At 38.4% G+C, this 26066-nt stretch overlaps 1 protein-coding gene across 2 annotated transcripts in view; it reads right to left on the minus strand.

The window, feature by feature from the left end:
- The window catches only part of mast1b (microtubule associated serine/threonine kinase 1b), a 70043-nt gene extending 62090 nt beyond the window's left edge, over positions 1-7953 (minus strand). For both annotated transcript variants that reach the window (XM_030140208.1, XM_030140207.1), the window contains exon 1: positions 7578-7953. In XM_030140208.1, the coding sequence (XP_029996068.1) occupies positions 7578-7616 (39 nt within the window). In that variant the 5' untranslated portion in view covers positions 7617-7953. The remainder of the gene's footprint in view (positions 1-7577) is intronic.
- Positions 7954-26066: the final 18113 nt, after the last annotated feature.

Below are 26066 nucleotides of genomic sequence, written 5' to 3' on the forward strand. Positions count from 1 at the left end.
CAGTGTTTAAATATTGCACTTGATAAAAGGTGATTACTGATGTGTATGAATAAGAATAAAAGAAGAATATATCTGAATATGGGAACCAGTGTATAAAAAACACATTTTAAGGCAACAAAAACTAATAGTCATTATTTTATTCAATTTCTGCAAATAGATTCTCCTTATCCCTCCAAATTTTATAAACTAAGGGCTGGATCTACTAAGGTCCCAATTTGCGTGTACTAATTTGTGTGCGCAATCTAGAATTTTGTGTGTGGGGTTGAACCGCAGTTTGCGGGTGATTTACTAAGACTGCTTGTGCAAATGTCAACAGGTCCAAAGTCTTGGAGACTGCCTTATTTAAATGAGGATTTTACATGTGCTACCTGAGACAACACTCTGGAAAAACTGCTTTGGGATACACCAGCACTAATGGTAGCAGTGCGCTGAATGATCCAGATGCAAGGAAATGTAACGTTGGAGGAGTTTTGTCATAGAAGGTATTGCATGACTCATTCATTCATGTATTTTTCATTTTAGAGGTGGGGGGCCAAGGGGTTGTTGGATTGAATGACTGTCACACTGTAGCCCCATTTTGGTGCATATTTTTAATCACAATCCATACAGTGTGTGTAAAGTGTGTGTGTGGGGGGCAAATGTTTTATTTTTTTTTCTATCAATGCAAAAATGTTCACACAAGGGTGAAAAATGCGTTCTCTGCATCTTGTTTCATCGTTTCAACCACAGCCATGTGTGAGCAATTACGCATACAAACCGTTTGCACCTCCCTCTGAGACTTGTTAAATATAGATGCAGTTTCTATGAGCAAAATTGCTTTCAGGTTTGATAAATCACTTTGCGTGTGCTATATTAATATATTTACATTTTCTTCTCCCAGCTCACACACACTTGCGTGTAAACACCCCATGTTACATAATCATTGTGACAAACGTACTAACTGGATGCAGACGCGCTATTTTGCACCTTTGAAAGACGCAACCCATAGTTCGCACTGTTAGTAAATCAGTTGGTACATTTTTTTGGGTGTGCAATGAGTTTGCACACATTTTTATACATGCAAAGCTTTAGGATCTCCAGCCCTAAATCTTTAAAGTTCTGCTTTAAAGTTTGATTTTAATTGACAGTTGAGATAAGGCAGGAAATCAGAGTGGAAGGAGACATAGAAACGGTCAGAATCGAGATTACATTAGTTAAATGAGTAGAAGTCATGCAGCACTTGCATGCGTCAAGTTTGAGACTTTTCATGAAGACCTTGTACTGAGCTATGGCAAATAATTTTGATGTCAGTAAAATGTACCATCATAAAGATATACCAAGTAGTTCAAGATTCTTTAATTCTTAACTATAAAGCAACAGACACCCCAAAGTACCAGAAATAAAAATGTTACAACCTGCCGAAATACACATTTGGAAGACATTTGGAAAAAATCTCATAGCAGAGTCTCCCTGTTTTGCCTATAAATCCACCTCTGTGAACACCTGCTCGCTGTCTACTTGATGTGCCTCTGCAGAGCTCTTTAATGTTCAGGCATGTCAAGACAATAAAAGAAACTGTGGGCACATAAACAAAGCGTGGATCACTATTTTAGCCTGAAAGAATTAAACAGGCACCATAAACATTTCCTCATGTGTCAGTTTCTCTTGGTTTATAGTTCCACAGAATAAACATAGCTTGAAAATACCGAACCAGCAAAGACAGATCAGCAGTGAATCCACACTACTGATGATATCCCCAGCTCATTATTAAATCCTCAAGTGATGCAACCTTTATTAACCCAATGGAAATTCCATTAAAGCAATCCTCGGTCACCCTCACTTATATATTATGTTTCCTATTAATCACTGCCACATCATTTCAGCCTGAATTTCCATTATAATCCTCTCCTCCCCAGCTGTTCCTCCACTTTAATTTGTGAAAAGGGCACCAGGAGACAACTAATTTCCCAATTTCAATTTAGACTTTGCTAGTTTTAATGTGCTCAAAATCTAATATTGTGACTCTCTCTGTCTCTCTATCTATCTGTATATATGCTGTACCTGTGAATGCACCATATTCTGATATCTTTACTTGGTTTTCCGGTGGGTATAATTAGAGAGTCAGAATCCAAGAGTCACTTATTACTCATTGCATGATTACATTTCCAACGTCACAGCATGTAAAAATAAAAAAAATAAATGGTCTCAGGCGGGTGTGTAGCTGCGGTTTCTGAGCTGAATGCTCTGCGGGTCCCACTAATGAAGTCTGGTGGTGGCAAAGGCTTGACTGACAGCAGATGGGAGGCTCTGTCACATACATGACATGCCCACAAATCAAAGGTTAGAAAGCAACACAATTCCCCATACTATATTTGTTGCCGTTCTGTGACAGGTTTGGCTGCTCTCTCTTTTTTTTTATCCAGGTTTAGCCACATCCTCTTGGGGGGGGCTGAGATTTTAGCTTATAAATGATTGTCTGATCCTCTTTAGTCTCAGGTTATCACAGTGACAGGAGTGTATAAGAGTATGTGTTTGTGTAAAAGAAGGCAAAAAACAGACAGAGAATAAGAGCAAGGCTGTACAAACATCTATGATTATTCAGATTTACTTCCTGAAGGGTTACTTGTAATATCTAATGTTTATGTAAGGTCATTTTGCCTTGAGATTGCTTAGTTATGAATTAATGCTAGGTTCTTTAATATCTAACCTGCAGATGGCCTATTTCTGTCAATGCATGTTCACTCTGACAACCTTACCTATGGTTACATTCATACAATTAATGTGTAATATATGTGACACACACTCCAGGGAACTGTTTCCCCATGTTGCCTCATGTTTTGAATCACTGTCATTCCCAATGCATCATTTGCAAAATCAAATAAACCTTAGGCAAATATGTGCACAGAGGCAGAGCATGTTATGTTTTAATTTCATACACAGATCTAAAACCCACTGCATTGGACCTGAACTAATAGGCACAATTTAATTTAGACAATTACAATAACTTCTGTGGGATGCTGCTATAGGGCCATTCAACATTTTTATGCTGACACTAAAGCCAACTGAGATGAGCTCTGTCTCCTGGAACTCCTTTTCTTAACATATGACAAACTTTTTCACTATTAAAGCTCCCATGCTGCTGTGTCCTTCATGTCATCTTTGTATAAAAATGCCCTTGTGATAGTAAAATGGCAATAGCTGCTGAGCTGTACGCGCATAAAGCACACTGCCGCTCTGTCGGGATGAGGAGACTGCCAGGCTAGTCGTTTTGTGAACACACTGAAAAGAAGAATGGTGGTGTTGAGGAGGACCCTGGAGAGTAACAACAGGAGGATCAATCAAGTGGTGTCATGCTGCCAGGAGACGGAGCCTGGACCAGTCATCATCTGCAGCAGTGACTGACTAACTGACATGGGTCTGACAGCTGGGGAAGGTGGAGGGGTTGAGGGGTAGGGATGAGGCTGTCCCATAAACCAGACAGTCTGGTGGGATTCATTTTTATGTAAATATATACTTCATTTTGAGTATATGAGTAGCCTGACTGTAATAACATTGACTTATGAAGGGAAGCAGAGGAGTGCTTCAATCTTCAGTCCAGTTAGCACTAGCGCATGTAAACTAGTTCTACATGTACTCTCTCTGATCGCTGTGAAATAGTATAGTTCATACATCTGCCTCAATTTGATGTGTTCTCAATATGTAATGTGTCATGTATCGTAAACACATTACAAACAGTACAGTACACATAACAATGACTGTAACATTTTGGGGGGGGGGGGGGGGGGGGGGGGGGGGTTAGCGAGATACTTAGCCACAGTTGAATGGACACAATTTGGACTGAAATACATTATTCAGCATTGTACTTTTGGAAGTTATTCATTTAATTCTAATCCATAAAAATTAGATATTAATGTTGAGTTTGAAAAACTCTACATTGGTTTTATTTATTATTACTAGTTTTAGTCTATTTTATTCCAATCCAATCCAACTTTATTTGTAAAGCACTTTAAAACAACCACAGAGGACCAAAGTGCTGTACAGAAGAATAAATCAAAATCAAAATAGAAGAATAAAATACAAGGAATACATTAAAGACATGGAACAACTGTACAAAAACAAAACAAACAGCACTTTACAGAGGAATAAATAAAACCTATTGCACAAATAAAACCCTTATTGCGCAATTCAATAAGGTAAGTCCAAAAAACAGAACTTATTAGATTGAAAATAGAGTTAATGTTCATTAAAAAATTCTGCTCTGTACTTAAAACATAGTCGGGTAGGCTAAGCTAAAAAAAAAAACTAGCCTGTGACCAAGCACTTGCAGGTCAAAGCAATCCTTCACGTCTTAAATAACTTCTACATTTAACATGTTACATGTCACAAAACATTATTATATAGACAGCTTAAAAGAGCCCTTTTTAGTGAAAGGATAATACTCTGGAGGGAGTTAGTTACTTCACCATAATATGAAATTGTTTCACTCCACCATCTGTATATTTGGATATTTTAAATGTAATTTAATTATAATGAGAAGATGGGGTATGCTCGCCTCTATTTGATCTCAAAGCTAATATTAATCACCATCCATCGCAGAAATATTGGGAGATGCATTGTATTGTGTATTTCAAAAACATTATGTCAACAAAAACTAACAATTTATTTTCTGTTGTAAAAATAAAGTTACTGACCATTGAAACACTCCTCTATATATGAAAACCTTGTCAGCTGGGCTACTGAAAACTAGCCTGCCATCTTCTGTGGCTGCTTGTAGTCACGTGACCCAACCCTTGCAGGTCAAAGCAATCCTTCACATCTCCAAATGTACTAGCACACACAGATGACACAACACTTTGTCCAATTATTGTTTAAGTAGTTGATGTGTATGCTGTTACATAAACGTACCATTGAGCAAAATACAGAGTCACAGAGAGCAGCAGGCACAAAATGCTCATTTTATCTTAGTCATGCTGAAGCAATGCATCATGGGTGTGACCCCTGACCCCTCCAACTGCAGGAAAGAGGGGTGTGTCACCATATGGTGCCGAGCAAATGATTGTGTGTGTGGAAAGACAGAGAGAGTGGCAGTTGGGTTGATGAGACCCACGGGACTCATGAGGCCATTGAATGGGACAAGAAGAGCCAATCACATGTCAACACACAATTTTATACACATGCACGCACGCACACACACACGCACACACACACACACACACACACACACACACACATACACATAAGATGATAACAAATGTAAATGTCCATAGAATATTTCTCTTCAAATACAAGTCTACACACTCTGTAACACACACACACACACAGATACAGACTAAATAAATCGTTCGGTTACACCAATAAAGTGTCTGTGTCTTTGTGAGTCTGACTCTGTGATGATTAATTCCCTTGCAGCTCCTGTCATACATCACAGCAGCGGTTGAGCTGAGCAGCAGGGATGATGAGACATGAAACCATCACCACACCTCACCACTAATCCTCCTATGATCCCCCTATTCCCGCTCCTTTCCTTTCTTTTTTTTTCAGAGTAATGGGTGTCAATTTCCATCACACGTGGCCGGAAAAAAAACAAGTCTTTTGAGCAATTATGACCCACTGGAAAAAAAAAAAAACAGGAATGAGGAAATTAAATACCACGCACAGTAGGCTCCACACACATGCACGCACAACCCCACAGGAGGCTGCGCTCCGCCGGCCTGCAGGCTGCTCATCTCTGCTCAGTTCACTTGACTGAATCACACAAAGATGGAGCAGGGTGGGGGGTGGTATGACCTGTGGTTAAGCAGGCTGCTTTATAATGGATGAACACAGTACTCTTTAAACACGTCATATCAGTGTGCATGAGAGACGATTCATTACTGTCCAGCAAAGAAATCACAAAAGAGTGGATGTATAGTCTGTATGAAGTTCCTAGTGAAGACTAATGACCCTAAAAGGAGCTTTATAGGAATGATAATGGAACCTGACTGTATAACATCTAAATACTGTTTTATGGGATGAGGTCACTTTGTTGCACAACACTCACCACCACATTAGGGAACATACACAACAAGAATCCCTTTCGTGGGTGGTTCTGTCAGTGAAAGCACCACATTTGGAGAACAGATTGAATATTGTACTGCAGTAATCTTGCTGTTAGAGATATTATGCACAACAGGACATTTGACAAACTATTATTACTACTAGTGCCTGATGGCTAATGTTAGGCTTCTAAACTGATTATAATAGTTCAGTACATAATAATAGCTTTACCTCACCAAGTCTGAATGGTTGAGTTTTTCAGCTTAATCCAATTCAATCCATTCCACATTTACAGGTGTCAAACCTCTCTTGAACCATGTTGCACAATAAACGACTCCTTCAAAAGTGATGATCTTGGGTTGGAAATAACTGAGCCATGGTTCTGTTTAGTGTGGAAACATGTATTGGATGGTTTTTGAGCAAGGAGGTAATGCAAGGCTATTGGCAACAAAAGACAAAAGAGGAAAAACAAATAGAAGACAGAAAAAGTTACAAATGAACTAATGTAGATGGTTAGTATAGGTGATAGGTTATGTTTGAGACATGCAAATGCCTGTCCAATGCTTTTTTTTTTTTTCTTTTTTTTCAATCTGGTGTTATCAGCTGATTAATGCCTATTATTTTTCCTGCCTCAAAATATCGTTATTACAGGCCTTTACCTGCTACTTGCACAATAGTAGTGTTGGCTGAATTGTCATCCTTGGACCTGGGTTGCTTTGGCTGGCCTGTAAGTATAGAGCTTAAATGATTGATTAACTGGCTAGACTAGATTTTAAAAAAATTTTACTACAATTTTCCTGAATCGATGCTTTGTTTCCTTCATTTTGCTGCCGCTAAACATTGGTTTCCACTGTTGTGTTTCACACAGACACTTAATGTGACACACATGATGCCAGGATCAATGCAAAGTTGTATGTAGTTCCATCTTAAGTTGTTTAGTAAGTTGTATATGAATTAGTTGAAGACTGCAGTGCACATATTGTTTGCTATGTATTCTGACTGTTTGTTATAGCTAGATAGATAGATAGATAGATAGATAGATAGATAGATAGATAGATAGATAGATAGATAGATAGATAGATAGATTAGATAGATAGCTAGATAGATAGATAGATATTGTTATTTCTAGATAGTTCGGTCTATACTGTTATACTGTTGTTATTGTTGCTTTGTTTCTTTATAGATGTCTGTATATCCTTTTACTTTTATCCTTTTGTGGTTGTTTCAACAAAAGGACATCTTGTTTGTCATTTTCATACATGCTTTTTTGTCACATTTTTACTATTTTTTCTGCCCATTCCAATAATCGTTCAATGAATCGAATCAAAGAAAATAATCCAATAGATAATCGATTACAAATATAATAGCTGCAGCTCTAGTCTGTATAGTCACAATGATACTGCACTACAGCTTCCACTTTGTACCACAATAAGATGTCCCATATTGACTCCAAACATTCTACATCAAAATGACTAAACTGGCCTGTTGTAATGTTTGACTATGGTCTCGAACTGAGGGGTTTTAATAGAAAACATAATGACACAGTGGCTGAACCAGCTCACCTGCAGCCTCCGGCGCCGTATTATCCCCGAGTCATCCATGGCGTAACGAAGAGCGTCGGGGGTCCTCGCGGGGATTTCCTCCTCACTAAAACAATCTGTCGCCCCTTCGCTTAAGTGTGTTTTGGGGCTGCTGCGGCGGCTTCCTCACCAGTCCAGCTCCGGTTCACACCCGAACCGCACAGCAGCAGCAGCAGCAACGTCCTGGCGCACACGGAGCGCACGCACAGACGGAGTCCGGTGTCACGTCGAAGAAACCCACGGAAATGCACAAATCAAGTCGAGACGACCCATCCCGTGTCAATGACAAAGACAGCGTAAAAAAACACACTAGTTGTCTCAGAGCCACTGGGGTCGTGCCAGTGTGTCAGTCATGCTGCTGAGTGTCTCTGCGGTTCTTCCATCCATGACATTGTACCAGGGGTCTGTGCGCTCTGAGGCTCCAACCGATGCACTGGAGGCCCCAAAAACACAACGTCCACGTAGGATCAGCTGGATGAAGCCAAGTTCTTCACAACAACCCCCACGGGGAAACGTGATCTCCTCTGTACATTTGGTCAGGAAAAGGACAACGTGTTCAGAAGATCAGCTCGGGCAAAGGCAAAAGCACACACACACATTCACACAGAACCGGGTGATTTCATACACCACAGCGCAGCTCCGAGACGCGCTTCATCCTTGAGCTCCTCGGTCGAACTGACATGGCCATGGATTTGTCGCGGAGGAGCCTGTCCGGTCCTGTAAACATCACAACGAAGTGTGCACCGGAACACCTCTCTCCTCCCGCCTCTTCCCCCCCAAAAAAACACTAAACTTTCAAATCCTCTCCCTTTCATTCATTCATCACCTCGTTGCTCCTCCGCCGTCACTTCCTATGAAACTGGAGACTGGACGGGGCGACAGCAACAACGCGATATTTGTAACCCCTTCCTGGGATTCCCTCTTCCTCTCGCCCCTCCTCCTCCCTCCCCCTCATCCACACACAACAGAGTAGCTCTCCACGGATGAATGAAACGAACAACCAGCCGTGTCCACAAAATACACTCTGTTCAAATAACACAGGCCTGCTCCTGTTTCAGGATTAGGTTTTTTCAGCCCTAATACGGTTATTGCTTTTAGATCCAGGACGTGGATTGCATGATAAAAGCTTCTCAGTTTACATGATTATGGGCGATAAGAGGAAAAAAAATCAGCACCACGGACAGCGCCACATATTTTACAGTGAACAAACATTTTCTGTTTTTCTCAGTTGCTTTGACATAATCCTGTAATAATAATAATAATAATAATAATAATAAATGACTCACGCACAGGCCTCCAAACTACTGTTCACAACACAGTGGATTCTGTTTTTAACATGGTGCAAATGACTATTTTAATAAATACAAATAAAGCTGAATGTGGTCTTCTGAATTCAAGAGTTAGATGTTCAATAAATAAATAAATAATGCTGATGAGTGAAAATGATTCCAACCTTCAGGGCTGAAATTGAGGCCAAGGTCAGTGTCAAAAGCTGCAGTTCCTTGAGTGGCCACTGGAGCTTTTGTATCAAATACATTACAGTTTCTAAAATAAAACTTTTGTCAATACAGGCAGTTACAAAGCTTAGATTCACTGCTATTGAGTCACTAAGTTTGTTTTTACAGTATTGAAACATAAATAGTGCCAGAATTCCCTGGATAGCGATCAAAGCTAATGGGATGGTGTATGTGGTTCAGGCTGAATTTTCGCCATACACTAAAGAAGCAAATTTCTGAAACTAGAGGTTGTTATCTTTGAAATGATGTGTCACTGATTAATTTTAGCCTTGTGGTTCTTCAGTTATAAGCTTTAGAACTTTGTATGGTAAACAGACAAAAATGTGCACAAATTAGATGAGAAACAACAAGCTAAAATGGCCAACTTGACAACAGAAATAAACATGTTTACAGTCTGGTACATAAAATAACTATTTTCTGAGCTCATGTCAAGTGTACAAGGGATTCATTTTTGTATACCTATATAGTTTGTATAGCTTTGCACAAACACATATATAATGTATGTAGCTTCTGCTACCGGCTAATCCATAGTTTTGTGTTACATTAAAATTATTCCAACTAGAAACAAATGTCTCAGGGTTTTACAGGTTAAAGTAATGCATAGTTAAATATGTGGATGTTTTGTGACATTTGATTGTTTCCTTTATCTGTTAAACATGCCACAGTTTTGACTGACATTGAGCTCAGCCGAATCAGCCATTTAGAGCCCCTGTTTAATTGATAAAACATTTTTCCTGACTTTGGTTTAATAACTGATACTAACAATATCACCAGAGGACTATATAATAATATTTGAAGCTGCAGGAGTCAAAATGAGGAAAAATCACCATTACCATCATCACCACCCTGTTCCATTATTTGGAAGTACATACCATCCTTCTACAGCTCTCTCCTCTAGGTCCAAATCAGTTTTTCATTCATTTTCTGACCGCTTAGTCCAGGACAGCCTCTAGCAAAAATATACACACACACACACACACACACACACACACAACTGCACTGGCAATGCCTTACAGTATTCCTAATCACAGTATTAGTCAATGTGACCTCCAAGTTAGTGTTAGCTTGGTGAATTTCACCCCTTGCTTCTCCCTCTCATCCAAATGGTGGTACACATTTTTTTCAAAAATATAAGATGTCATCAGTTAAAATAACTACATCAGTTATTTATGTGCAGTATAATGATCTTTCTCACTGTGTAAGTCATTATATGCATAATGGTCCATTCAGTTGTCAAGATTGTAAGGTGCAGTAAAACAAATTTTTTTCCAAAAGTGTCATGGTGAAACTTGCGCAATGAATGGGGAATTTTTTTTACCTCTGCCAAAGGAGGTTATGTTTTGTCCACGTTAGTTAGTTTGTCTGTCTGTTTGTCTGTCTGTTTGTGTGCAAGATAACTCAAAAGTTATGGACGGATTTGGATGAAAATTTCAGGAAATGTTGATACTGGCACAAGGAACAAATGATTAAACTTTGGTGGTGCTTGGGGGGGGCACTGATCTGCCTTGGCGGAGGTCTGCGCTCTACGAGTGCTTTTCTAGAAAAGACAGCACAGACCTCCGCCAAGGCAGATCAGTGCCCCCCCACCCCCGGCACCACCAAAATTTAATCATTTGTTCCTTCTGCCAGTATCAACTTTTCCTGAAATTTTCATCCAAATCCGGGGGCACTGACCTGCCTTGGCGGAGGTCTGCGCTCTCCGAGTGCTTCTAGTTGATTTTGTGTGTATCTTTGTATTGTAAATCATTATGTAGGTTTTCTGTTGCTGTAGTGGGAGACTTTTCAATAAAAGTCCAGTTGCAGGTTTCAATGATAATGTGAATCCAATGTGTAATGTAAACCTTCTGCTGCTGAAGTCAAAATCAGAATCAGTTCAATACACAATAGTGTTCTATTAGCAACAGGAAAATGTATTTTACAGTAAACATTGAGTGTCAATGAAATATAGGACAAGACATTTCCAAGGCCCACTCGACAACATCTAAACATTTTAAGATCACAATCTGCATAATGTTTAAAAAAAAAAACCCTGGCATTATGCAAATTGTGATGCTTTGTATGAGACAGCAACTTTGTTTTGAAGAATGAATCCAATTATTTCATTGAGTTACGACGAGAAACGTTTTGAAAAATGTACATACAGTTTTTAAAATATTCCCATTTGTTCTGAGTCAAAATAATTAGGAAAAAGCACAAAAATATCGTGAGATTGATTCATTTGCTCAGCGGACAAAGTCAGCTACTTAGCCTTTTTAAGGAGTTAGTTTACACATTTGTAAATGTCTGGTATGATATTCAATGCCATCTGATCAATGATCCTAAAATAAACATAATGGGAAATTGATATAGATAGAGCCTTTGCTGATGCTCCCTGTCTCCATATCAACATGCACACTTCCTCTTTATCTGCTCATTGTTTTACTAAGGCTGAATTACCAAACAGGTAAAATGAAAAATCCAAAAGACAAGAATACTCATCTTTTACTTGAGCCAATTTTTAGATTCTGAACTTTTGCTGTTAGAGAATTTTTTATTTTAATTTTTAATTTTTTTTTTTACTTTGATTTAAGTAAAAGTACAGAAGTATTTTACTATTATTATGTACTTATTCTGCATAATGGCTCTTTTAAATTCTTATATTGTTCTACGATTATTACATGATTGATTTTATTGATAACAAATATATACGGGATTGTTTTAATGCTCAGTGTGTTTAAAGTGTGTCAGTATAGAGTCAGTTTTAGATGCCTTGTGTAATACTAGGCAGGTTTGCATCAGCTATAATATCAAATATTCTAAAGGAAATTATAATATCATATTTTTGTAACAATAGCTCTGAAATATCACAGGGACATAAATAGAAAGTCTAGAAACACCCCAACATATTAGAGATTCTTTCAGTATCTTGAATCAGTACATACAGGTCATACTGTTATTTCTTTTCTGTGGTAAATAGTCAGATTTAATGATACATACATACATACATACATACATACATACATACATACATACATACATACACACATACACACATACATACCACCGAACATAAAGATATTATGATATATCATAACCATTTTGGCAACAACTGTATGAGCTAATGTTAGTTAGCATTTCACATTAGGGTTTTTGTTCAAATTAACACTGTATTGCAATCATAGCTGTGTACCTCACTCAGTTATTTCATAACTGTCATCAGTGAAATTTCCACTTGTTTCCTCAGGAATATAAAAACTCTGAAAACAACGTAGAAGGATATACCAAGTGCTTGACAGGCAAAGTGACATAAACTGAGGGAAGCAGTTGGTGACCCAATAAAAAACAGCTCTGTGACCCAGTTTGGGCCCTGACTCTAAGTTTGGGAAAGGCAAGTCAACAGTAAATCATTACTAAAAGAGACTGCCTGATTTTTTGCCTGATTGGCAAACAGGTTGGCCACAACAATGTTTCTCATGATGTTATTTTCATGATTGACAAGCATGTGGTGCTTTGGTAAAATCATTGCAAATGCCTGTTGGGGATTAGGACTTTCACACAGTATTTTTTTATGTAACATATGGTCCAAGCTGCCCACACAGCCATGACCTCATCACTGCCAGAAGCTGCAAGAGATCAGCAACACAGTTTCCAAAGTCGCCCACGCTGACCCATCCGGAGGGAAGTGGCAGGGAAGGCTGCTGGTCTGTGATCACAAAAATGTTTTAAGGTAAATAAAAATCTGACTGCAAAGGAATAAAACCATTTGGTTCAATGGGTAAACTAGCTGCAAATGTAAGGGGAAAAGCCTAGATAAAAGGTTGATATGTCCAAAGGGTACATCTAAAAATCTTTTACCACTGTGGCAGAACGCGTTCAGAAATGCACAAATCTGCTGAGAAAAAGCTCCAGTAAGCAGGCTGTTATTTGTTAGATTAAATGGAGCTGTCAGGGTTGTCTGGCTGGCAGTCAGAGCCAGATTGTCTCAGTGCTGATGGCAGTACTTTATTCCATAGTCTGTATGCTGTGTAGACCCTGCCACAACAACAAAAAACAACCTCTCACAGCTCTGTTAACTCCTTTTCAGAGCATACAGTATTGCTTTTTCTTTTTTTTTTTCTTTCTCCTCCCGCAGTTTGGTCTAAATCTTGAATGTATATCTCGTGCCGCAGTGCAAGTCGTTGCACACATAACAGGAAGGAGAGGCTATTGATTTCCCTCTCCAGCAATGGTTGAACTGAGCAGAAAATGCCAAGCACAGGTGGAAGTCTGACTAGAGGTGACACACTTCATTGGGTTTCATAATGTCGTCATTATAACCGCTGTAGACTGTAGAAGTGCTGTACTGAGCAGCCGCTTAAACACATAAACCAACCTGCTTTTGTATCCTCTTACATAATGATTTTGTAATCCAAGTTTGTAGACTAACAGCTGCTCATCTTTGCTTGGAATATGAGCTGATGATGCTATTTTGTTATTAGTACAAGACTGAAGGACAAGGATAAAGGGTATGTACATAATGTTACTACAGCTACACCTACTGAGTGGTAATGCTCATTTATGCAATGAAAACATAAAAATCCTTCTAAATGAAAAAAGCTGCTGTGTGAATATGTAGAAACACATGTAGTTGTCAATTATCTTCACATTTTCACTTCAGTGCAACACTTCCTGATATAGTGTTGTATAGTATAAATGAAAAACATACTTGACCAGATGATTTTGCAACACACATGCTTTTTTTTTTTTTTTTGCATTGTAGCATTGTTGAAAAGTTACAGAGGAACAGATGTACACTTCCTCTTGCTTATTTTCAATAACAGAATGTTCCTTAAATAGAAGTTTTCATGCTCAGTCACACATGGACATCCATTTCTCATTACACAACACCCACACATGAAACAACACAAACTTACACTTGTATCAAGGCACAAGATCAGACTTGAGTCTTACTATTTCCAAATGTTTTGGGGTCTTTGAGGGATTAAATGATGATGAAACTCTTTTAAACCCCTACGGATTAACAAAAAAAGTTCATCATTGCCAACTTGAAAGCAAATGCCATGGCTTCTGAAAAGGGTGACGTTTAAGATATATCCGGCATTTTACTTTACAACGATGATACGTTGTGGGACCTGTATCAGTTGTCAGGTGATGACAGACTATTCCAGTCCTGTGGTCTTAAAGAGGAAACAGCACACATGGCACATACACATACACACACACACACACACACACACACACACACATATGCAGGGACTGTGAGCAGGGGCACTGAAGTGCAGATGGGGAAATGATGTTTTCCGGATCATGGCTTCCCCTCTCATCCAGCCACAGTATCACTGAATAAACAAGCACACAGCTGGCGATCCTCAGTTCATCACATACAAACCACAGACCTACTGTATTTTTATTACTTTCAGCATTTATTACACACCAGACAGACTGAAGATGGATAATTACAACTTATTCTCATATATCGTAGGCTGTACTTTGCTGTAGTTAACAAACCATTGATACACTACAAAAACAGCCTGACTAGAAATAAGGAAAATATTTTTAAGCCTCCAGAGTCCAGAGTTGTACTAAAAGTAAATATTGCTGAAATGGCATTGAATTAAATAACTGTCTTCACTTGAGTTGAGTCATTGACTTCACACAGTGTATGTGTTGATACAATGACAATGCTACTTCAATGTATATGAATGATTTAATGTATAAGTAAATTATTATATTATTATTATAATTCAACTTAAAAATTATGATGTGGACCTGTACACGAGGAAATGTTCTCTATCTGGATCTGATCACCCCTGGACTAAAGGAACTTGAATAATCCTCAACATAATGTCTTGCCTTTATATTGACTTGCTCACGATTTCCATAAAAACACCCAAACTGTCACATCTCTCTCTCTCTCTCTCTCTCTCTCTCTCTCTCTCTCTCTCTCTCTCTCTCTCTCTCTCACGTCTCCTCATCTCTCTGACCTTTCCCCTAATTACTTTTTTTTTCTTTTTAATTTTTCTCCTTTTTTTCATACTTTACTTGCAAAATACCGTATACACATTGACCAGAACTCAACTCCGTTCACCTGTTGTTTCCAGCTGCCGTCATTAGGCCTGGGCCTATTTAACCTCTGCCTCTGCATGTGTCTGTCGCCAGATTGTCAACCTAGTGTTACTATCCAGCGTTACCTGTCTGAATCTCCGTTCCTGAACCTGTTTACCTCGACCTGACCCGCCTGTCCGGAATCCCTGAACCCCGCTCGTCCGACTACGCCTACCTGTCCTCAGCCCTCGGAACCGACCCGCCTTCGTATGACCAAGCCTGTTTGTCTCAAAACCGGACACCGAACCTCCTTCCGACCACTGACCACGGCTCTGTCTGTCCCCACTGGATCTGTCTGGATTCCCCGGTTCTCGACCCTCGCCTGCCCTGACCATCCCACCGTCTGCCCTTTGTCTGAATCTTGTTCGTTTGTTAATAAATCTGTTAAAAGACTTGATCCTGGGGTGCTGCGTTTGGGTTCTCCGTGTGCTTGTGTCACAAACAGCCAAAGTATGGAGAATCTAAGATGTGTGCTGATACGTAGCTTGTGTATTTAGGCACAAATCATATGTTAATGATTTAATGAAGATTTTGGGGAGGCTGTGATTACACTTAGAAAGGATCATGCTAAGCGTGATCATAGTTTTGACCCAAAAAATCTGACAATGGAGTAAGCAAAATTTGCTTGTCTAGAATTCTTAAAACTAGCATGTAACTACGTGTGTGCGTGCGTGTATGTGTAGATATATGGAAACCTGTGGCCACCAGTTCACAAACATTACAAGTGGACATTTGGGAAGAAAGAAACAAATAGTGTCCAACAGATTTTTTTGTGTCATTTTCTCAGAAGGCAGCTCTGCATCACTGCATGACAATTATCTATCAACTCGATTATGTTATGTTATGTCATTGTCCGGTTGAACAAGTTCAGTGGGTTTTTCTGTGGAAAAGATAAGAGCACCCCTATCTTTCAGCACCCCCACCTCTTAGATCAAATCATCCACTATGGGGTAGATACACTAAAAGAAACATAAAAATCACATTCTTCGCCCAATTACATTTATTGCCCAGTGAGTTCAGTATCAATGTTCTCAGGTCTATTATCAAACTGAGGTCTTAGCCTGGTGCTCTGGACGTTCTCTACTGGAACAATGGTGAATATTTCCATCACACAGTGGCAGCAGGAGCAGGATTTTATCATTCTCCTTCCTTCAGCTTCCTGTGCATTATGTTTTGAAAGTGCTGCTCAACTACAACCTCCAAGCTGAAAATGGCATGAAAATGACAAATATCCTGAGAGAATGGAAATTTTTTTAAGTGTTGATTTGTTCTGTAGGGGTTTAGTTATTTTTTTACCCCCAAAGACTGCCACTGATGACCATTTACTAATCTAAAATGTTTAATAACTTTTGAACCATAATACAATCAATACATTTATATACTTAAGGTAAAATGTACACTACCAGTCAAAAGTTTTAGAACACCCCAATTTTTCCAGTTTTGTATTGAAATTCAAGCAATTCAAGTCCAATGAACAGCTTGAAATGGTTCAAAGGTAAGCGGTGAACTGCCAGAGGTTAAAAAAAAAAAAGAAAGATAGGGTTAAACAAAACTGAAAAATAATGTACATTTCAGAATTATACAAAAAGGCCTTTTTCAGCAAACAAGAAATGGGTTAACAACTTAAAGCAGTTCTGCAGCAATGGAGCCTTGAAAGTTGGTGCTACCAATTCCTACAGGTGTCCCAACATTTCTTAGTTCCTTCCAACCCCCTCTGTCTGCATAAAAGTAGTGTTGGAACACACTTTGGTACCATACCATTGTGAGCATTATATGAACAGTATTGTACTGCAGAAAGTAGTGTGTTACTATAAAAATGGAAAAGAAGAAGAGGCAATTAACGATAGAAGAGAGACAGACCATCATAACACTTAAAAATGTAAGTCTTTCCTACAGAGAAGTTACCAAGAAAGTCAAGGTGTCAGTAAGTCCAGTTTACTTCACCATCAAAAGGCACTCAGAAACTGGGGAAATGCTGACAGGAAGAGGTCTGGCAGACCCAAAGCCACAACAGAATCAGAAGACAAGTTTCTGAGAGTCAACAGCTTGTGTGATAGGACAACAGCTTCAAGCACAGCTCAATAGTGGTCGTAGTAAGCAAGTCTCAGTTTCAACTGTGAATACTTCCAGTGGCAGGTTTGATGGGTTGAGTTGCAGCAAGAAAGCCATTGCTGAGACTTCAGAATAAGAAAAAGAGGCTTGCCTGGGCCATGAAACACCGCCAGTGGACTACTGAAGACTGGAAGAAGGTGGACTGATGAATCAAAATTTGAAATCTTTGGTTTATCCCGCAGGACTTATGTACGCCATCGAGTAGGTGAAAGGATGGTTCCTCAGTGTGTGACATCAACTGTCAAACATGGAGGAGGAAGTGTGATGGTCTGGGGCTGTTTTGCTGGATCCAGGGTCGGTGACTTGTACAGAGTGAAAGGCACCCTGAACCAAAATGGCTACTACAGCACTCTGCAGCGCTGTGCAGTACTCTCTGGGATGCGCCTAGTTGGTCAGGGGTTCATCCTACAGCAAGATAATGACCCAAAACATAAGTCCAAGCTATGTGAGGACTACCTTAAGAAAAAAGAACAAGATGGTACACTTGAAAACATGGAGTGGCCAGCACAGTCTACAGACTTAAACCCCATCGAGTTGGTTTGGGATGAACTGGACAGAAGACTGAAAGCAAAGCAACCTGCAAGTGCTACACATTTATGGGAACTTCTGCAACAGAGTTGGGAAGAACTCTCTGAAGAATATTTGATTTCCATTGTAGAAAGAATGCCACGAGTGTGTTCAACTGTTAAATCTGCCAAAGGTGGCTACTTTGATGAGTCAAAAGTTTAGAATACGTTTTGGTTTCTAAATTGATTCCATGATTTCTTTTTTAACTTCAATTGTTTATTTGTTCTATGCTTTAATTTCAGAGTACACTGAGACATTAAACTCCATCATTTTCAATGAAATTCTGGAAAAATTAGGATGTTCTAAAACTTTTGACCGGTAGTGTAGTTTCTCAGATTTTCACTGGAATCAGATATGACCCATCTGGACATTTAAAGGCTCTGTAGTGAACGTAGAAACATTGATTCATCAATGAAACCCATGTAGTTTGACAAATGGCAGTAGACAGTAGACACTTATCGTCAGTTGATGATATATGTTGTTGAACAGGACACTTTTATTTCAATTTTCTCTGTTCTGGTCTGTAAACTAAGTACTGGAAACACAGGAATTCAGAGGATAAAGTAGTAAATAGCGAATCATCACTTAGGAAATGTTAGATGTTAAACCAAAACAACATCTCTGTCTCCTGACACTATTTTGCAAATGCACTGAGGCAGCATCCTACATCCACCCAAGAACTAGAATAACAAACCAGAAATTTTTTTATCCCTGTTCCAGAATGATCACTGGCACAGAGCTAACAAGGAGTGGAAATAGATCCGGGAATAACCAGGTCTGATATGGAAGGGGACTGAATGAAAAATGACTGTAGTTATCACGTTCAACAATGTGGTCAGTAAAGATTGTCTTACAGATCAGCAAAAAATTGATCATCTCGATGAATATTGTCATCTAGCATATGTGTAATTTTGCATGTTTCAGTGAAAATCACAAAAATGCTGTCCACTGGTTAAGATTCTGGGAGACCAGTGGTACAGCACAAACCTCAATTATTTTCATGTTGAAATGATATTTTTGAGTTACAGGTATGCAGACACAGACAGACAGACTTGATTCCAATACCCTCACAGGGACCAGAGTGATTATTATTCAATGCAAAGTTTGTTTATATCTAATTATGTGACAGAAGGAGGTCTTTAAGTTCCCTCTCTATCCACATGTGATTAAAACAAACCATCGTTAATTTTATCCCAAAGGATTTTTTCTTGCATTAATGTAACAATAAAATGCCCTATTACTAACATTAAAGATGTAATACTGAGCAGGCTAACATGCAATATAAAGGCCGATAGGATCCTCAAACATAATGAGTCATGAAATGAGTTCACCGTCATCGATTTGCCTTTCCAGACCTCTTTGCATTTACTGCAGCTATTTAAAGCTCAAACTCCAGCTACTTTACATCACAACTGACTCATCACATCCATGACAAACACATGACACAAACACACCCCTGTATTTTCTTAACACTGTCTGCAAGCCATGTTCTATCATGTGTGTAGTAGAAGCATGTGGACACACACACACACACACACACACACACCTACACACACACACACACACACACACACACACACACACACACACACACACACACACACAATGCCTGAGTTAAGAGAGACATCTAGAGGATCTCTATTACATGTAACAGATACTGTTCGTAGGAGACAAAGGATGCCTCATGTCTTACAAGGAAGTTTCATCTTTGCAAATGAGCTCAAACAAAGAGCAGGTGGCTCATTAACAGTGGATTCAATCAAATTACTTTTATCTGCACTTCGTGGGTGGGATTTTAACCCTGAGTCTGTTTGCTGTGTTTGTCCTGGTTTGTTTGTTTGTTTGCTTGTTTGCTTGTTTGTTTGTTTGTTTTCTAAAAACTAAACAAAAATCATATTTTGGCATTAATTAAAACTGTCAAACGTGGTTTTGCGATCAGTAATGTGATGCTGCCCTGTCACTGCACAACAAATCACCACTCTGACCTCTAGTGGTTAAAAACGGCAGATTGCAACACATTGCAAAATACTACATGTTGTGTTTTAACATTGCCATTATGTTTTTGTCAAACGTGCCAATCATATACTCACTAAGCAGGAAATTGCAGGGATCTTGTTTGCTTTCAGTTGAAAAAAATAAGACTAATCCCTCTGCAATATTTGAAAGTACATTTAACATGAATGTTGAAGACTGCCTTGGTGTATTTTCACACATACAGTATGCATGCAGCATATTACAGTTACCAGTGGCAGCACCATTTAATTTTTTTTTTGTTTTGTTTATTTATTTTTAAATAACCTAGTAAGCCATCACAAACATTACTAGTGCAAAGTCAAAGTAGGGATAGTCTCAATTCATAGTCAGACAAGGTTTTTTTTTTTTTCGTTTTCCAGACTTTTTTCTGCATAAATAAAACACTATTTAACATTATACCACCATTCCTGCCTCACATAAACAGAGCAATATGAGGCAGATAATATAACATAACAAAATAATTCACATTTGTCAAAAATTCTCAAAGACTGACTATGAGCATAATATTTCTTATGATATTTATCTGTTTGATTATGGTGGAATCAGTCAGAATCTGTCTACTGCCTTTTGTATTTATGTTGGTATAATTATTGTTTTTTTTCAAGCACCTTATAGTCATTATTCATATGTATTTTGTATTGCCACCATGTTATGTACTTAAAAAACAAAAAAGCTGCAAAAGTTAATGTGGATCTGAATGAACAAAGTAATATTGAAATGTTATCTTGAACTGGTAATCCATCTATTTTAAAATATATACATTTGCTAACTCCTGTTTATCTATTTGTAATTGAAAATATACACACGAAATACTACATTTAATACTATGTGGATTCAGATGGAGGAGTTGGCTCTCAATTTCTATCCTCTTCTACTTCTGAAAGGTTTTAAAAATGTATGAAATGCTAATTTATTTGGCAACCCTGACAAAATCTCCCATGAAAGAGGTTTTAGGAAAGGATGATCTAAATGAAGGAGATGAGAAGGAAAGAGAACATTTTTCTTCTGACTGCATTTTGTTTTCTTAATACAAGTGAGGAGCAGCAGGTGGATAATCTTGTTTTCTCTTTTCCACATCACTATTTCCATCCTTCCTTCCTGTCTTTGTGCCTTAATTTACACTGGGACTGACATCACCAATTAAAAGGCTAGACGGTGGCGGTGGGCAGAGTGAGTAATCCTCATGGCCAACGTGTCTCTGAGCCTGATTCAGGAGGCGTCTGTCCTGCTGGCAGCCCGAAGGCCTCTGCCCAGTAGGATGCCACTAAACCCTCCACAGTACCGCATCACACACTGCTGCTCCTGAGGGACACCGTAAGAGGATTGGTTCATTCACTCAGTCCAAAACACCCAAATGAAGAAATCAATGAAAAACGCAAGCTCTATGCAAATATCTGTACAAAAATACACTTGAATCTTATTTGAATTATGTCTTAGTCTGTTGCAAATGACTATAAGTTTAACAGTCTCCCATTTTGAAGTGTGTCTTCGCAGTTTAGGGTGAGGTAAACAACATCAACACCAGGCACTTTCACTGTCTGCTTTCAGTATCAGCTGATCTGCACAGGAAGAGAAAGATAAACCAGGCACAAAAGACAGGAGACAGAAGAAATGACAGGAACTTTGTTGTATTATTCATCATTACTTAGCTAATGCAAGAGGGAGACCAGAAGAGTCAGCAAAGAGATGGGGAGGAACAAAGGCCGATGTTATCAAAGCGAAGTGCTTTTAGTGAGCAAGTCGACGGGTTGATTAAAGTCAAGGCTTTTCTTTCACATTTGTGTGTTTTAGTGTTTGACTGGAACGGGAATAGAGTTGTGCTTCAAAGCAGCATTGGCAAGATCCAAACAGTGGTTTAAGTCCCTCAGACAGATAAAAAAAGACCTACCTACACACACAGCTAAGCCTATTATGATGACGCAGAGTCTTGCAAGAGTAAACAGCATTGAAAAAGTGGCACACAGCTGCGGCTAAGAGCACAAACTGATGCAACGGTGACCAGCCTCTTAAGTGTGGTCAAAAAAACGCTGAAGTTTGAGTATTAAAATACTACCAACAACAAACACTTGGTACAGACAAAGGTGACAACAGAACACATTTTGTTTATTCCAGTGAAAGTACAGATAAGTCCTGGCCAAGGGGTAATGACTTCATCTCCAATATGAAGATAAGATAAGATAAGATAAGATAAGATAAGATAAGATAAGATAAGATAAGATAAGATAAGATAAGATAAGATAATGAATATACAAAAAACAAAGTGCAAAGTGCACAGGCAAAACATTTAAGAGTAAAACAGGAATTATATGAGTGTCTTCTATTTACATTACTTTTTCTGTGCATACAAGGTTAATAATTTATTTTCCATGTCTCATCCCAGTTTCATCTATTTTAAATAGACACTTTAATGAGTTATGTGGTTCATCTTTAAATTATTTCTTTGTTATTAGAGTAAAGTTTCTTTGTTATTAGTTGTTAAATCTTCGGGGAAGGCAAAGCTTTGAGGTCTGTAAGACAGCTCGCTCGCCTGCAGAGTTGGACTTTTGGAGTTTTGGTTTATTTATTAAAATGCATTTTTTCTGACAAACAGCTTGACTGTAGGTTGCAAGACTGTAAGATGTCTTTGTTTCACAGTGCTTGATAATGTTGAGTTAGTACAGTAACATTTTGTAGTTCTTCTTCTTCTTCTTCTTCTTCTTCTTCTTCTTCTTCTTCTTCTTCTTCTTCTTCAAAACAGCAGTTCATGAATCAGTTATAATTCCTGTAGATACAGAATATGTTCAGGTAAAAGTCGAAGTTTGAAGTTTTATTGGGTTTTTTTGTTTGTTTGTTTTGTTTTTTTATTGCATTAAAGGTGGAAAAGTGATTTTTGTTTTGGTATTGCCTTTTACACTTTTTCTGTGTCTTTTTGTTTTTGGCTGTGTCTCTTTTTGTCGATTATGTCTTTATTGTTGTTATTGTCTCATGCCATTTATTACAGTGTTTTTATCTCATTATATCTTATATGCCATTTTTGTTACCACATCTTGCATTATGTTTTATGTCTGGGTTGTCATTTTATCCTTTATGCTGTTTTCCTTGTTTCATCTCTTACAACATACTTGTCTTGTTACATCTTGTTTTTATCATAGTGTCTCAGTTTGTCTAACTGTGCCTTTTTTGTGTTGTTTTTGTCTCTTACGCCACTTTAATCTTGTTGAACAAGACCTCAGACAACACTAAAACACAAAATCAATAAGCTCTACTTCACAGGTGTTTTTATTGCGTCTTTTATATCTTTTTTATGTTGTTTTTGTCTCATTCAGTCCTTTTCATCTCATTTGATTTTTTATGATATTATTGTCTTATTTCATCTATTCCATCATTTTTTGTTATATTCATGTCTTTTCTTGTGTGTGTTATGCACACATCTTTTGTGTTGTTGTCCTATCCATTGAGGTCTGCAATGATACAAAATGAAAATAACTGATAATTCCACTAAGTGCTAAAGTAACAGATAACAGATTCAGACATTTGTGTTGAAATGTAGAGAGTAAAAGGATGAATAAAAATAAATACTGAAGCAACATACAGGTACCAGAAAACTCAACTTAGTTACAAGTATTTGTCTCTGAGTCCAGGTTTCATAAATAAATGACTGAAGGAACCAGTGTGAAGGAACTGACAGCAGCAGAGACAGCGTGGTTTGTGTTGCCTATTGATCGGCTGCCACCGAGGTGTCGTTTCAGATGCAGACTTATGGGGAAGACACAGCTGTATGTCAGGACATTCTTTTGCCATCTGTCTGCTGCCGATGAGCCGCCCAGCTGAAGCTTGTAATACAAACATGAATCTGTCTGGGTGCCTGGTTAAGTAATAAATCTTCTGGAAGGTGCACCCACACAGCTTAGGCGCTAAGAATCAGCCGTCATATGTGCTTTATCTATTTATTCCCTCCTTAATGTCAGAATGTTCTGGACCTTTGTCCTGTGGTGATCTTTACTTCTCTAGTAGCGATATAGTGATTTCTTTCTTATATGAGCTGGGGAAATAATGCACATAAGACAAACACCAGGCCCTCACCAGAAAGCAATAATGTGGATATGATAGAAGAGGACAACAACATATGCATTGCACATAACAATTAAAGCAGTAAGCAGTTATGGTTGGGCCTTTGTTGTACTTCACAGTGGGCCACTGCTTTTATCATGGGTATATAGATATGTTATCTGGTCTTTTAACCCTGTCAGACCTAAACAGCCACTTGCAACCAAAAACATCTACTGATCTAAAATGTTAACTTTAATTAATCATATTTATCCGAGAGCCATCACCACCCTGAACTCTCACAAGTAACGACCACAGTCATCATTATAATGAACAATGTGCCATGGATCTATCACCGTCACTGCTGCTGCTGGTGCTACCTCATACATACTACCTCAACATCCATTCATCCCCTGTAATACAATCATTCTCACATGTAGTATACATTCATCTCTGAGTATTAATCACCCTGTGTACTATAATTATTCTGTACATATTTCAACCATCCTGTGCAATACACTTTTACATTTTTTCTGTTCTCAATTTTTTTTCCTTTTATTTTCATATTTGTATATAGAGCTAACTGCATTGTCTTGTAGGACTTTATTTTGTACATATTTTGCTCCTTAAATTTTATATATAATTACCTGTTTGCACTGAAAAAGAAGAAGCTCTCCAATTTCATTGTACATTCAGTATAATGATAAAAAAGGGCATTCTACTTAATAACTTCTACCACTAATCCTTTCAATACATGTAAATAATTCAGTTAAAATGCTCAGATTTCCTTGTCATCACATATGATCCATGTGGAAGTTCAGAGGCTCTGTAGTGAATATGGAAACACCTTGATCTTCTGCAAAACTGATTCACCAGTAAAATCCATGTAGTTTGATGAATGACAGTGATTGTAAACATCTATTTTTATGTTCAATTCAGTTGGTATATTTTGCTGAAAAGTCATGTTTTCTTCAGTTTTCTTTGGTTAAAAATAAAATTGAGGGAAGTTTCAACCTTGGCAATGTCATGTCAGTGTCATTCTTCTTGCTTTTTAGCTACATACGCTGGAAATGCAAAACCAATTCCAACAGATTTATTTAAGTTCCAGCTCCTGTGGCAAATTTTTCTCTCTGGGTTTTTTCTTTTTTCCCAATTTCCTAATTAAATCTGTGAAACATCTCTTGATTTTGGGTTGCCTGTGAGTGAACATGCACTGAAAATATTATCTCAAGTGTTTTGGTTTTTTAACACTGCCTACTATTATAAGTCTTAGGTGCTCCACCTGTGCCATTTTAGGCAGCACCTAAACCAAAATAATTGTTGCTTACCAGTGGATTCCTTTAACAGTTAAATTTTTTTTGCTGGTGTGTATTTTCATCTTCTCAAGCATTTTGAAATTCTTGTTGACATATATAGCAAAAACAGTCCAAAATAATAGATTTTTTTTTCCCAGAAAAAAATCAGTTTTCTTGCCCATCTATCAGGCACCCATGGTTTTCACAAACATAAGAGAACTGGTGAAAATTGCACAAAACCTAAGCAGCCATAATACCCCAGGAAGGCAGGAAAATGTTGCTTTTGAAGAAAAGATTTGATTAGAATGTAAATCATTCCCTGTTCGCCGCCTTAGTAATTCATCATGCCTGACATCAGCATTCTACTGTAAATGTAACTGTTGCTGTTTAGGTGCTGACCTTGGTGCTGAAATGGAAAGACTGTCCATCTGACTGACATTTGTTCTTTCTGTTCTGAGCACTGCTCTACAGGGTTGGCAGGGGACCTTGTTCTTTCTGTTAGTCTCCCGCAGGTGTTGTTGACGTATTTTGGCATCCAGCTGAGTCAAGGATTGGACAGACGCACAGAAGGCCAGGTACATAAAGAGCATGTTTAGAAGAGGCAACCAGGTGTTCTGACAATCAAAGAAGAAGAAGGACACAATCCACTCTGAGATACAGGCAGGACCACTGAGATTTTGCTTTTGGGAGATAAAGGTGCTGTCTGAGGTTGCTGAAATTGAAGATATGGAGCCCATTGCCCAGACGGTGAGAGCAGCTGAGGCTCAGATGCAAAGGCGTGGCTGGAGGTTTGTGACGAAGCGTGGAGCCTCGTCGCACTTTGTGGGGAGCACCAT

Source organism: Sphaeramia orbicularis, chromosome 8, assembly GCF_902148855.1.
Source record: "Sphaeramia orbicularis chromosome 8, fSphaOr1.1, whole genome shotgun sequence".
Lineage (NCBI taxonomy): Eukaryota > Metazoa > Chordata > Actinopteri > Kurtiformes > Apogonidae > Sphaeramia > Sphaeramia orbicularis.